We start from the raw sequence: 15,848 nt of genomic DNA on the forward strand, positions 1-15,848 counted from the left end.
CCATTTTGTGAAAAATGTGGAAGGGAGCTTACCGTAAATCATATTCTGCTCTCATGCATACAACTCGACCCGCTGAGGAAAAAATATTTTGCTTCATTCTACAAGGAATTCATCCCACTTTACTCATAGGGGAAAATCCGTTTGTTGAAAATTTTTTCAGTATTTAGTTTCCTCAAAGAACCGGGGATCCTAAATAAGTTGTAATACACTAACAACTGCAGTTCTGCTGGTAGAAGAATCTACTTAGACCTTGTAGTTGGCGCATGATGGCCTTAGCTGCCTATGCGCCATAAAACCCAACACAACACAACACATTCATTGCAGACTAATACAAAAAACTCTCCCATCACCTTTCATTGGCAGAGAAGGCATCGTTGACAGTAACTGCTGCACGCTAACTAAAGGAATGAAAAAAAAAAACATCTTTGAAAGTTTAACAATGTTCACTTCTTTAGAGATAAAGGCGTCCCGTTATTTACTTAAACTTCTCCCCTGAACTACCATTAACCCTATATCTAATTTAGAAAATGACGTTGAGTGCTTGAAATTATCGAAGTTGCGATAGCTGTGCAGTTGAAGTCATTATTGCAGTTGGTATGCATGTGAGATTATTGAAGTGTTGTTGCAGCTTAAGTGCGCGCGGAAACGACAACATATATAGTTTAATTAGAAGTACACGAATTCTCACATTCTTTTTATGCGGTGCTGAAGGGTCTCATTCAGCCTTCGGTTCATGTAAGCTCCAAACAGCAAGTTGTACACATTCTCGGTTCCGAAGTAAAATTCTCCAAATTCTCCTGCACTGCAAAACTTGCCCACCTGTGGTCATGAAGGAAGAAAAAAAAGGCAGCATTCAAGAAAAGTTATGAACAGCGTACGAAGGTTAACGACTGAACAGCAACACTTATAATCACAGGCATGCAGTGAGATTATTGTTGCCCGAGGAGAGTAGAACGCAAAAAAAGACTATTTTTACCCTGCCAAAGTAACAATTTAGGCCTATGGTGCAGAAATGTATCTGGTGCCCCAAATAAATTGACCGAAAAGATACAATCTAAAACCTTAGAGACTGGCGTATATAAAACTTTGAGAAGACGATGATCTTCAATGCGCAGCGTGAGAGTATTTTGCAGATTGGAACTTGACAAAGAGGACGATGCTTACTGCACAGCTCGAGAGTGTGTTGCAGTTTTGCACGATGCGTGATCAACTGTGGTGGCAGCATACGTGATCAACTGTGGTGGCAGCATACGTGATCAACTGTGGTGGGCACGACGGTGAAGACGATGTTTGGTATCGCGAGGTGAAGCATGCAGCGCACGAGTGCGGGGCTCCATCTGTGGAACGCATGAGGTACTAGGTCCTGGAATACCGAAAAACTGGCAAAAGAACGCAGTAGACTAGACATAACGCTCTAAACGTATCACAGATTCTTGGGAGTAATTATTAAGTGCAGACTATCTTGGTCGGAACATATTAATATGGTGAATAAAAGGCTAATAAATGTTTGCCATGTTCTTCGTTTCATACCTGGCATCAAATGGGGTCCAACCGAGCGCTCTTTGCTACGGCTTTACAAGACTGTTAGCTACATACGGTACAGTCTGCCAGTACTCTTTAATATGAGCATTTTCTGCTTGCGGAGTTCAGAGAGCGTACAAGTGCAGGCACTGAAAATATGCCTTGGACTGCCCAGATGCACCTTGAAGCAGTCGGGTTCAGGGGCCTAGTCTTCTCGGTAGTGTGACCAGGAGGACGCGACATCGTACAGGGAGCAGCAGGGAAAAGAGGCGAAGAAATAACATTTATGCGCACTTTTTACATGGTGTAGTATCTACAGGTCCAGAAGAGAGAACCGAGCTCACTCAGCTTACTCACTGATCGTGGATACAACTCTAATTCTTAAATATGCTTTGTTGGGAGCTAAGAAAATAGAGTTCATGTCGGGCAGTCCAATCAGGCATCGAGACGCTTTCGAGCATCGAGGTGCCACCCACTGCTAACGATGGTACTTGAGCCTCCTCGCATGACATCATGTGGCAAGGGAGGACTTCCTTGGTAGCGAGGGGGATCTTGAGCTGATAAATAAATGCAGTTCAGGATTCCGAGAAATCCGCCCCTGGCAAGGGCCGCTTCCACACTATTCTTAATTCTTGGAATGTCACGAGCACTCCTGTTCGGCAAAAAGCTGCACGCTTTTGCGTTCGCCAATAATAGGAAAAATTTATTTGCGATTACCCCGGCGAGCGCCAGGCGGGCAATTATAAGTGAATTGATGGCTGCCCGAAATAGCTGCACGCTTTTACGTTCGCCAACAATAGGGAAAATTTCTTTGTCGTCACCCCGGCGAGCGCCAGGCAGGTAATTATAGATGAATTGGAGGCTTCCCTGAATGGTTAGCGACCCTGCAAGATGCTTGACCGCCGCCTCAAGTGGCGACGATGTGACCGCAGCAGCGACGGCAATTTTGCCGCCGACACGGTGCCTTCAGGGCTGCTGCTCGCTAGCCTGGCTGGGTTCCTGTCGTCGCTGCCGCTGGAGCCTCGGCTGGAACCCCCGATCATATCAACCTCTAACGAAGGCACAATTTAAGAGGCGCATTATTCCCAATATTCATATACTTGTCACGCGAACCACTTCGTGTATGTTGCGAGCATTTACACGACACCGTTTTCAGCCACTGAGCAAGATTCTGGACGAGCGGCCGGAATACAGTTTCAAAAGTGCCCTCCACTGCCACCAGTCGCAAGTACCAACAGCATATGCCCTGCCATATCGTCTTGATCAAGAAATCAGTGGTCCCACTTAGTGGGCTCAAACAATTTACTCTGCCGCACATCTGGTCAGAATATCATGACTATATTCACGTATACACTGACTGATCTGGGTCAGCACAGGCATCGCCTGAAGCTGTGGTCCTACCCACTCAGAAAATGACTCTCCATTTCCTTTTGGGACATACTTCTACGTCAACCGCTGCTGAACTTGTAGCCATTCAGGTATTTATTTGATATGTGGAGAACCACCTCAAAAATAATATATATTCACGAACTGAAAGACTACACTGCAAATTTTGGAAAATTTCTTACGCTACACCGCCTAACGTTTCCGGTATTAAACATTATGGAGCTCATTACACCTCCAACTGCAAGGGCACAGGATAATGTATCAATGGAAATCTGCCTACTGCGGGCTCAATGGAAAAAAGGCCCTCAGAAACAGCTGGGCTTTTTTCAACAGCGGGTACGATGTGTCTTCTTATGAACTCTATGAATAAAGCTACGACAGCTTATACTGAGCCCAGCCAGACGCCCGACACATTTGTCTAATAAGGTTCAATGGAACATTGATATTTTACGTTCCGCGTGAACTTTCGGGCCATCATGCATGCTTGCTACACAAACTTCGTTTAAACGTGGCTTTCACGCGAAGGTACTTGCATTTAATTGGACAGGTGAACTCCCCAAATGTTCAACTTGTGGCATCCCCGAGACTGCGGACCCAGTGTTCCCAGTGCATGTGCGTGAAAGAATGTCCTAGCCGTTACATTGAAGCGTTTGAACAAGAGGCACTTGTCGGAGGAGCTGCTGCCGGGCTCTTAGCCGGGCAAAGTGAAGGGTGTCCAGGCCGTGCGGGCTCTTTGTAGTTTTTTGTGCGCCACCAGACTTGATTCTCGCTTGTAAAGCAAGTTGCCTTGTGTGTATATATTTTCATACACCTTCTTCTACATCGTCACCCCTCATGATTCTCTTTCTTCTCCCCTTCCCCAGTGCAGAGTAGTAGGACATATTTTATTCATTCCGGCCAACTTCTCTGCCGTTTTTTTTTTTTTTTCAATAACTCCATTTATTTATCACGCGAGTGTGACAGTCGCGCTGCTCCCACCCATAGTTTGAGCGAGCAGAATCTGCTACGATCGTAACTAGACTGCCCTGCCGCGGTAGACTTACAGGACGATGGTTTGCTAGTGATGACCAGGATAGTTTGTTTGTTTGTTTTTTGTTTTTTACGCAGAAGAAATTTGATTTCAGCCCAGCACACGGCATCTTCGAGTATCTCGGATTAGCGTGATACATGTACTGGTTTCTGCACTCAACCCACATTCAGTTGAAGCAAGAGCAATTTTGCCGCCCAATTATTTGCGATGATGCGCAGTATTAAGCACTGACCTAAACCTGTCTTGTCTTAAAAGCAGTGTTCTAACGCGTACACAGATATGAGAAACGTATAAATCACTAAAGAGCCGAAGTAGAAATAGTGTACCTCGGACTGAGAAACCAAGTTTGCATGTATGATAACAGCTTTCTCCTGCACAACTTCAAGCACCATCTCTTCTGGGAAGCGCAAGAGGCCGAGCAGGTCACTGTTGTCCCGCCGGATCATGCTCCATATCTTCCGCTCGGCAGCTCCTTGAGATGACTGCAGCGCATTGGCAACGAAAATGAAAACACAAAGGCAAAATATTAGTTTTCATGGGATGTTACAACGACCTTGTCTGCGTTTGGTTTTTGCTAAGGCGCTATAGGTGGCCTGAAAAATCTTACATGAACACACGCTCTAGGCTCACTACCATACGTCGTCTCTACTTCGCCGACTTGTGCCAGGAACATTTCCTGTGGTTCCATTTCTCGCTGCCCATCCTTCATCTATGTTATAATTTTATATCTGAGAACCATACTCCACTCCTTCGTCTTCATCGACACTTCTTCCTTCGCGCGCAAAAAAGTGAAATACCTACGGAGCAATTGACCCCCCCTCTAAGGCTGGCCTGCACGTAGGCACCCGCCTTAAATATGTTGCTGAGAAAAATCATTCCGGGCTCCGAAGGGGACGCTTTCCTGGCCTTTTAAACTTGTCAGACATAAGTTGGTGCTCATTACAGGTGTCTCGGAGCGTTCTTTTAGTTCGTATCACCACGCCATAAGCGAAACACTATATTTAAGTAGGTTCAGAAGCACCTTGTTTACTACATCTTCATTCTGAAATAGCGGTTAACTATCGCGGCTCGGATATACGGCAAGTTCTGAACTCAGTGAAGCGAGCCGCTCTTGTTCCACGCTGCTGGACATCCCCACCCTCGGATGCATATAGCGGCGCTGTGCCGTTTACTTATGCCAGTGTCTACTTGTTTGCTGAGTTCAAAGTGCTGTATACTATGAGTGTCTGTTGCGTGCCATACCTCCAAATAGCGAGAGGCGACGGTGTTCTTGAGGAGGTAGACCTTGAGATGAGGCCTTGCGGCGATATCATTAAGCGTATTGACTCTCTCGAGCTCGCTTTTTACCATGAGGCAGGCGCGCATTTGTCCCGCGAAGGCGTTCATGAGAACCAAAATGGCCAACCACCACACTGCGCTGACGATGCGTAGAACTGTGCTGTTGGGCACCTGTGCAGACGCTGCAAGAAAATACGTTTTGTACAGTCTTGCAAGCGCACAGCCAGCTCCAGCCGTTGCAATTTCAGAGTATGTGTTCATGTTCATGTAATGTTCGCAACGTGTCTGGAAGTATGCGCGTAGGGCTTTGTCTTAGAAACAATTTAGTGGATTTCATCCCTGACATACAACAATCGTATGCATGAGTACTGCTGCGGCGTAAGTTTCGAGCGCCGGCTACGACGGAGGAGGTGCGGGATATACTGCGCTTGCCATGTCATATGATCCTTTGGGAGTACGCGCCGTGCACAGTCAAGTGCTTAAACCAAGCGCCCGCCCTGACGCCGACGGTCATGTGAGCGCCTCGTACTTAGACATGATATCATCCTGTAGATGTGTTCCTTGTACCTTGGAGGAGAAAAATGCTTTGAGTGAGCGGGGTCAGAGGGGCATACCCACACCATCTGATACACATCCGAGAACGCGCGCCCACAATGCTGGCACTTCCCGTTAAAAGCCCGAATTAAATATTGCAGCACTGCCGGGCACAGTATAGCGGTATATAAGCGAATGATCCACCGCTCCTCGCTGCTCAGCGCTTCATATGGGAAGTAAAATAGCTTCTCGTTTAATTACTGAGAAAATTAGCATGGTGTCCATGCCGGTTCGCGTTTGTGATGCACAGTGCGATTCCATGACATCAAGAGCGCCCGTGTTCTAGAAAATCTTGAATGGTCGTAAACGTTGATCACTTTCTGAATATTCCGGCAGTGCTGCAGAGCAGAACATTGACCTATTATGTCACGGTCGTGACAATGCTGGCTTTGGACTTAGCGGCGGATTTTATTGCCTGCTTTGTGCAACGCAAAGACACCTGTGAAAAAGTTTTTGAAGCACTGAGTATAGTTAAGGTTCGGTGTCACGCGATGACACTTATGTTTGCGGTTTATGGGCTTTGACGCACCAAAGTGACTCAGCCATGAGGAACTACATAGTGAAGTGCTCCAGATAAGTTCACCGCCAACCTTTGAAAGTGAAAGTGAAAGTTTATCAACTTGCACATATTTACAAAGTGCATAAATATACAGACGAGGGTTCCATAGTCAGAAGACTGCGCTGGAACCGTCGATAGATCACTACAACAAAATAAATAACAGCAAAGTTAGCGAAAGGTTATAATATACAAAACATGGCAAATGAGTATTTTTGCACAAAGATAAAGGCACTAACACAGGTATTAGGCATGAAAAATATAAAACATCAGCAATTCAACAAATATTCCTTCAAGTTATTCTTAAATGTGGGCAAGAACATATAAGTTTTCAGTGCTAAAGGCAATGAGTTTCAGAATAAAATGGCTATGTAATTTTTCCATAATTAGTACGAACTTTCGGGAGTAGGAAGTTGTTATTCACTGCAAATCTTTTAGAGTTCGCAAGTAACGGATTAACAAACTGGAAATGCAAGCTGCCATTCAATAGCTTAAAGAACGCGATTACAAGGTGGTACTGAAAGAGCTGGTGGACTGATAAGATATGTTCATATAATAAGGGACGAGCTAAGGGACGAGCGTTAGTGGAAAAGTGCTGCAGGTGATAGTGCGGATGGCCTGATTTTGTATATACTGTGCAGACGATAAATGGCAGTTGTAAGTATTTCCCCAAACGACAATCCCGTAAGTAGTGCGACTGTGAATGAAAGCATATAACAGATATAAGAGAATGTAACAAGGAAAATATGGGCGTGCTTTAATGAGAGCTCGGATGCCAAACATAGATTTTTTTTTTTTCAGGTGAATGATGTGGGCAGCTGAGAATTTAGGTGCAGAATCAAGAATATCGCCCAGAAAGCTAGTGTTCGCATTTGATGGCTCGCATTTGAGGGAAGTAGGTGCCTAACAAAAGCAAACATTGAAGAAAGCGCAGTGGTGGATGTCACTGGCAAATATGGGCTGGAGTGCTATACTTGTAACTCTCAAAATGTCGTCCTAATCGTAGGTAACTCTGACCAGTTTTTCTTATATAAGTGGTGTTTCTAGGACGCGTCAGTTATGGTAGAATTCTCCGCATTTTTCATCAGCAATGGACATATGCACTGGTGTCTGCCACACTATTTGTTTGAACGTTTCAACATAATGGAAGGTTCCTTTTTCCAGTATATGCATTTTGTTACTGTGTGCGTGCCGGTGTGCTTGCGCCATTTGGGATATACCCATGTGCACGGCTCTGGGGACTTCTATAGGTAGTTCAAGAAGGTGGCATCATGCCCAACGGATGAGAGAATCTCGCATCAGCAAATGCATTAAGAACAGCGGCATACCTAGATTAGAGATATCTTGACTATGCCGGTACCTTGTCTGTGGATATTTACAGTTATGTATCCCATTTTTTTCTGTTGCAACCATTGTTAGGACTTGGAAAGACATACCCCATATACAATCCCAAAAACATTGTGAGGGTTTTTTGAACTTGGATGAATGCGAAATTCAAAAGTACCCATATTTTGTGCGATACGATTGGATGTTATTACTGTGTAGCATGGGATTGAATTGATCCAGCCTTCCGTTACGTCGTCCCACATATTCTCTGCTCCGGCTTCGAGCTGCAAACCTCAAATACCGTACCATCTGACGCCAAAAAAAAAAAAAACGCTACTCTTACAGTATTCATGAAACTACTTTCCTTTTTCCGTTGATGAACTTTTCAGGTATTCATGATGGCAACATGAAACACAAGCTTAAAGTGGCTGTGACTATGACAACTCGTACCGTGAACAACAAGCACTGGCTAGGCTTCCCTCTTGGCCTATTTCCTCCTTTTTAATAAGGCAATTATAACAGAGGGGTTAGCATCATACGCCTTTGAGTGCATACCTTCGCAGAACATGTTTTCGAAGAGCATCCAGAAGTGTTCATTCCAGGTTTCGAGCACTTGAGCCCTTCTACCACGCATTCTGCGAGATGTAACGTCCAGGAACCCCAAAACGATGCTTAGAATGACAAGGAAAAACAGCAGCAGGAGCCATACCTGCACAAATGTGGCAAATGGTGAAGAGTTTATTATTTTATTGGGGAACAATCTAGCACGGCTATGTAATGTCGCAAAACATTAAAGAAGTAATCAAAATCTACTGCGTGTCATCCGTTACACCCCATTCTAGTACCACAGTGAAAGAAATATTTCTCTATGCATGAAGCGGATTGAAATGTCTGTGGTCAGACTTTGTGTTAGCAGGTATCACCCAAATTTCAATGAACACTCGCAAGAATTGCCTTGCCTGAATGTGAGTTACTGGTATGCTGTGCTTCATTATGCTTAATGCGTAAAAAGTTCACGCCCGGTAGCAGACCAAATACTAAAGAGTCCACCACCACCACTGGCTGGTATGCTACTACAGTATAATGGCCAAGAAAATATATTGCTGCAGAGAGCAGGAACTTGCGTATCGACTTTCTCACTTCGTGGATGCTACCAGAGTTTCTTTGAGTGTTTTCGAGAACCCGCGAGCAAGCACGCGCTACAGCTTACTTGTGTATCAAATGTCAGCAAGTAACCAGCCACATTGGTGTCCTGTGTCCGGTTCCTGCCAGCCAGAATACCAACCGGCACATTTAGTAACGGTGAAGTAGGAGTGGCGATTGAGTCTCGATCGGCAGTTCTCGCAACGGCTGGTAGCGTGATGTCCACTACCTGGAACAAACGGCATTGATAGGGGCTCCGGTCTCAATCATGCAAGTCATGAAAATCATGCAAGTGCCGCTGAGGTGCGGCCTGTTCTAGGATTTATACACGAGATGCTTCGAGGACGGCGCGTGAGACATGCAGCTGTGTAGAGGTTAGCTGTTCTCTTTAGTAAGGATATCGCATTAAATATATTAACATGCATTTGCCCCTCTCTCTAGACTGTTACTTCTGAAAACCTTTTGTTCACCTGTTCCTTGCTCTTATGCGGGTAAGTGGCTGTATGCACAATATTCGTTCAAGAAGAAAAAACAAACGGCTCGTACCTTCACGCGCCTGTTCTAGATTATAAGTTACTGAATTGTTCAGTTAAAACTGCTTGTGACTAATGCAATGCTCGTCACTTCAAGGTGAGACCATGCGGCGCCGCTTTTTCGCGAGGCGAGGGGGTGGGGGAGGAGAGGCAGATGGGATTCCATTAGCCTCCCCGTTTTCCCTAAGCGGTGCCCTTGTGAGCAGGCATTGACCCATACTCGTGCACCGCGCGTGAGTCGTCACAAATTAAAGGTAGTGTGGCCCGATCCGAGAGCAGATGTTGCAGCCTTCAGAGCACAGGTGAGAAAAACCAAGCACCGCTTCTCGGCTGTTATTCCGTGCTGTGGTGAGCAGGCGATTATCGGACGCCCATGCCTGCTCAGTTTGAAGCGCGCAAGGAAACTTCCGAGAATCGACTGCTGTTCGGAAGGTCAACAACTGGGCCCTGGCACCTACTGTAGGGCTTTTAACTACGCGGGCAGCGATGTGTTCGAGCACTACCTGAACAGAACCTGAAGGCTTACAGCTAGTTTTTTTGGTCTTCGAGCACCTCGCCTTTCCCTAAATATGCTCACTACGTATGTAAATGCCTGGTATAAACCTTTTTCCTGGTTTAATTTCTTGAAACACGTCTCCGGCCTCTATGTACCTGCATCGACTCCTACATCATGTCACGTGTAACAACATTTACGCTTCAGTTTTCTAGAAAAAGTTTTACCTACTGGAAAAGCTGTAACTGTAACATTTCATACGGCACCGATATGCATTGCTATTTAAGAGGGTCTATTTTTCGGTGCCCATAACACCCGAGAAGACCAGCGGTTATGTTTACATTGCTGTTAAGATTGAAGTAAAATTTGAAGTTAGAAAACATTTTCACTCACATTATTAGCAATGTCAGCCATCAAACCACTTTTCCAAGTGCCGTTAGGTCCAGGTGTTCCGAATGTAAGAGCCGCAGGCAGGTGGTAGCTGTAGCTGATGGAGGAACTCAGACACATAAAACAAGGTCCTTTCCAAACAACATCAACACAAATTCCCACGATTGACAGAAACATCAAGAAACGGCAAACATAGCAGGGGACGTATATGGTAACATGGTGGATGAGATTAAGGAGTTTGATGGCATAAGAAGGGACGTAGCTGAGACAGGACATGGCATCCAGAGGGATATGTTCGGAGCGTTTGTTCTGAAGTCAGCCTAGCTGTAATGCGGATCATAGTAACAAAACAAGGACAACAGTGATCGTTTTTTTTTTCTTGAGTTATTTTACATAGGACAACTACCTCTGAAATGCTTACCGTTTACCTCATCTGTGTCTTCTCGTAGTCGATGTGCTTGCATTAATGTGTACAAACATATACGGCAGGAACATCCATTTCGCTTCTCGTAAATACAAACCTGAATTCGTTTTTGTCTGCTTTGTACCAGCGCCTAACTGCACCGACTGAAGCTGCGGAACGCATACATCGAAATAGTCACTAAAATATAAATGCTTTCTACGTAGCTCTATCATTGAGCAGCGTCATAACGAGAAACGTGAATTCACGAGCATATAACAACAGATGATTAAAACTTATGCGTTATTTTCATCAGCACGCAGTATCTAACTAGATATATATGTAGTACCTTCAAGAACACTATATTTTGGGCAAACCGACAAGTTAACAATGTTTGATCCTTTCGTTCGGGCGCAAAGGTGTGTAATTCGCAGGAGTTGAAGTTTGCGCAGAGCTATTCCTTACAAAAATGTGTGACGAGTTTCTGTTTTAAAGTAAATGATTTTAAACATCACGCTCATCAAGTATTTCTGGTGACTTCCGACGTTCGGATGCATTAGTGATGAAAATGGGCCACCTAGTTTCTGAATAAACTTTGATGAGTATTTGATTGCTGGCATTCTTAATAAATATGACGAATAAATGAAATATTGGGGTGCATTCCTGCGCGAATTATAATGCATTTTAACTAAGTTTGTTAAAAATGAAAAATTTGTCGAATGTCATTTCTTGTATTTTCTTTGTAACATTACACAGGTACTGCAGTAATACTCTTTTCAACGCAGCATTAACTACTGTTCACTTTCTCTCAATGTTGGAAAGAATCGGTAAACAGCTTAAATCAACTCTTTGAAAGCAACAACAAGGACGTTGAGAATACAGCCATAAATCCAGAAGAAATACATGATTCACTTCCCGGATCCGACCATCTTCATATGAAGCCCGCACGTTTGCTTATATATCTCCAATGGGAGACCGCCCAAAAAATGTTGGTGGTAAGCTGGTAATAATCCGAGTTTTGTAAAAGAACATTTCGCGTCCTATGCGCACTCTATAGCTGGCATTAACTGAGAGATTTACCTGCAAAATTCTGTTAGCTAATGCGCATTAGTACTACGTGAACAATTGAAAACAAATGCACAGGTGATGCTTGAAAATGATATTGCTCTGACGTGTTCATGCATCATGCCTTCAGCTGACTTTTTACACCAGAAATGTTATTCCAAAATCTCATCAAGATTTTATGATGTCAGTATGAAGCAGAAAACCTGATGCAAAAGCTTATCAATAATTTATGATATCGGTATGATGCTCAACAGATGTTGCTTTTGTGATTAATTTCTCATGAATCATAATTATTACATCCTGATGACATCAAACATTCAATATTCATTTTTGTAAGAGTAGGTACTTCCGGTAAGGGGTTTCAAACACGCGGCCCTAAAATTTTCAGTCTTTCTTCCCAAGTACGTACTAGTTTCACTGGTCAGCTTTACCAGTAGACTCGTTTACCAACTAATATCACCTAAAAGGCATAATCACCAGCATTCTTTCTTAACATACTAAGAATTCTTAATCTTAATCTCCACTTAATCTCCGTGAAAATCGGAGGAACTTCGGTCAGCTTCTTTCAAGAGCAATGCGCCGTACAAACCGCCCTTTCTTTGATTTCCGCGTCCATGTTTATTCTTTTGAGGATACGTGACTCAGGTATTTATTAATTGTTGTGCGTTTTCAGTAGCTCTCACGGAACCATCTTGAAGTGACACCCGTTCGGACAGGCTGGAATGCGCTTTGCTTTTCTTCTCCACGAATAACGTGACGGTGTGGTCTGACTGAAAACAAAAGCTTTTGATTCTTATTAAATGCTTTTCTACTTATTGTTTTCAAATAATGTCTTGTTTGTACTTTTCCTATTGTTTTTGTTATTTTTCGGCTCCTGCACGCATAGCACAAAATTTTCCAATACGGTCCCAAATTATGATAGAGTTTGAGACCCTGCTCTACAACAATAAAGAATGAGATTACGCTAAATCCACCACATTTAGTTCGTCACTCTTCAAGGACGAAAGCTTCTTGGCTTCTAGCGCCAGTGGTGCTCATATGAAAGGCGGCTACAAAACTTCGCGACGATCAAGCGGGCGAGAAAAAAGAATGTGGCCTTTATAAAGCAGTTGTTACTGAGCTTAAAAGAAACGCCGAAATCATACAGTGAATAGGCGAACCCAACTGAGATGAACACTGGGAAAAAGTCCTCCTAGGGATACTACTTCTAGGGATACTCCTAAGGATTCTACTGCAATCACAAATGCTTCCAAATAGCTTTAAGGCCTCCAAATCTGCCTCTTCCCTGTAATAATAATAAAAGCAGACTAATCAAGCTTACACTCATAGCGATTCTTGCCTATGTTGCTTCCAGAATGAATCACGTAATTCTCTCTTATCGCCTGCGATATAAAGCTTAAAGGCGAAATACGTTTGCAATCCAGAACTACATCAAATACATCAGATTTTTGGTGAAAAGGCCAGTTACAAAGTATTTCTCAGAGGTAAATTTCTCTGCGGAACATGCTTACAGCTTATAACCGGTAAGTTTTTTTTTTTTTTTTAATGAAATTAATACTTTTATTTAGGAACTGGTTTAATTTGCGTAGCTTTCAAGATCACTCATTCTGCGAATGTCATGGTGACAATAAGGCCTGCGAAACAGTAAAATAAATGCCGTCATTGTAAGTCATGGTCATAAACAGAATACCCTATTAAAGTTCAAATTGAATTCTTAAATTATTTTGTAAAAAGAAATCGCTGATTTTCGATCAAAAATAGAAACTCACGCGTCAGAACGCTGGTTGTGTGTCATCAAATAAAATCACTCTTTCGTCTCTCAACGAGAAAAATAGGCTGACGGGTAAAATCCGCCTAACTGCGGCTTGACGAATCCTAGAACCTTTTATGCCCAGTTCGACAGCAGTTCTAATGCAATACAATAAATGATATTACACCGACCTCAAATTTCAAATTATCACACTTCACTAGAATTTGTACTTTACAGAACAATTTTTAATTTCAATTTTCCGAGCAGTCAGTGATAAGTGAAGTTTTACACCGCTTCATTCTCAACGAAATTGCAGTATAAGTACCTAACCAATCTTGAAGTTGCGAATAAAATATTTGCTACTTCATAGGCGCCCTTTCCAATAAAGATCCATGCTTTTATTTGCGTAGAATAGGGATGAAGCATGCTTTTCTTGAGAAGATGTGTTGTTGCGAAATCAGGACTGCGTATGACAGCCAGTCTAATGTAACTGGTAAAAATTAAGCACCACGCGAATATGCGAATGAAACGAATAGGTAGTAAGCGTCTACTCTGATTAAATTCGTCCTCAAGATATGTATGTTCAATTCGCCGATTGAAAGGCCTCCACAGTGATAAACTGACCCCACAGTGCCTAGCTTGACGTGCAAGGTGCGAAACAAAAAAAACTAGTTACATTAGCTGCCATGTTTACCGTATTGCGGAATGTTACGTTATTCGCACGTGCTTTGGTAGCGCGCACATCAGGGAAGCTAATGCTAAATGCGTTCTTGATTCACCCAGTGGAACACGTCCAAACTAAGCCAGCGAACTGCGGCTTCCCTTGCGCATACTATATCCCTTGCGTGCACATACTATTTCCTTAATGTCCAGTACCCTAATGAGTGCTTCTTTCTGTGCACGCATACTAATTATCACACACTTGAAGCTACCACCTTTTGCGATAGACACTCGTTATAAAGCCTCGTTCGAACAAAACCGTATACGAACATCTCTGCATGGTCTAAGAAGGGTCTCGGGAGCCAAAGGTACCGGATGCTTCGATTCTCATATGAAAGGAGCAACCCTAGTTGGAAGCTCCTGCAAATGCGACCATTATGTCTGGTCATGTGATACCGTGACATTACGCAACCCGCCGATCAATTAGTGTCAGGCAACACCACTGACAACTCCAACTGCCAGAAGAATGCTCCAGAGTTTACGTTCACGACGCCGACGACGCGCAGTATCTAGTGGAGAAAGTGAATGCTACAGTGTTGAAAAAGTTACGCATGAGATCCTTCTATTTTTCATAGCCAGTGCCTTGCCTGGAAGAGCCGCCACGCCCACTGATGTTACCAACTTCTGACTATGATGTGCTTTGGGTTCCTAATTGCAGTTTTCGCATAGCGCGAAGGCGTTCTCCGAAAATACCAGTGGCGGTTAGTTCCTTATCTCTTTGTTGTTGAGTCACTGCTATGAAGTGGTCACTGCTCTTCTCTTGCGCGCCATCTGCTTGCACGGCATCTCTAAGGGACGGCATACTTACCTGAGAGGGAGACGACAGTGCGAACTGCTGCGACACTAGCAAACTGAACTGCGAGGCTGATCATATACTCGAAAGGGTGTCAAACGCGAGCTTCGTGCCGCTTTTTCGCGACAATTTCTTTAACAATGCACACATCACTTTCTTTAATTCCGTGGAGATTTTCACGGCACCGAGATTCGACGACTCTTGCACGCGAGGCGGATGTTCAGCCTCTACGCCACAGCTGATCCTGTAGCTATCACTGCCCCAAAATTACTTGTTCAGCAAGTTGAACAGGAACAGTTTATTGAAGTGTCTTGTTGACATATAAAGTGGATTGACTTACGAGCAGTTGAGAACACGTTGCACTAATGAAAAGAATGCCCTCGTGAGTCCTCTTACTTCTATTGTTTTGTTTTTCATCTTGATGTCACAAACAACTGGCACCTGAAAATGAAAGGGAAGTGGAAGGCAAATGTATTTTAAAACAGAAATTGTGCCTCTAAGTGCCACCAGCGTATTTTGAGAACTTTATTGTCTCCCTCTCTCCCTGCGCCCCATTTAGGCTAAACCGCCAATCTTGTTCAATAAACCTTTTATAACCATCATTGTCAGAAAGAGCCTGAGCCCATTCTGAAAACCCCGCGTATTATAAAGCAATCCCTTATTCTAGTGAATGCGTTCACTTCGCTGTACGAAACGACTCTCCGTATTGGACAATTATTGAGTGTTTAGTGTCGCATAGCTAGAGGAACCAGCTCTCTGTGTTCTATATTTTTTTTTTTTTTGTTAAACTGCGCCTTGGGCACTACAGCACTGCAGGAAGCACGCAGGGATGTGATGCAAATAAATTAATTTGTCAGTAATGAGATCTGA

At 43.7% G+C, this 15,848-nt stretch overlaps 1 protein-coding gene across 1 annotated transcript; it reads right to left on the minus strand.

The window, feature by feature from the left end:
* Positions 1–684: 684 nt before the first annotated feature.
* LOC146207751 (putative glutamate receptor) lies at positions 685–10,274 on the minus strand. The gene is made up of 6 exons (XM_084587152.1): positions 10,254–10,274; positions 8,902–9,063; positions 8,247–8,400; positions 5,180–5,397; positions 4,264–4,419; positions 685–819 (listed from the first exon to the last, which is right to left on the minus strand). Exons 1-6 carry the CDS (start codon positions 10,272–10,274, stop codon positions 685–687), a joined length of 846 nt encoding a protein of 281 aa, XP_084443278.1.
* Positions 10,275–15,848: the final 5,574 nt, after the last annotated feature.

This window comes from Amblyomma maculatum, chromosome 1 (assembly GCF_055883805.1).
Source record: "Amblyomma maculatum isolate TAMU_Amacu chromosome 1, ASM5588380v1, whole genome shotgun sequence".
Lineage (NCBI taxonomy): Eukaryota > Metazoa > Arthropoda > Arachnida > Ixodida > Ixodidae > Amblyomma > Amblyomma maculatum.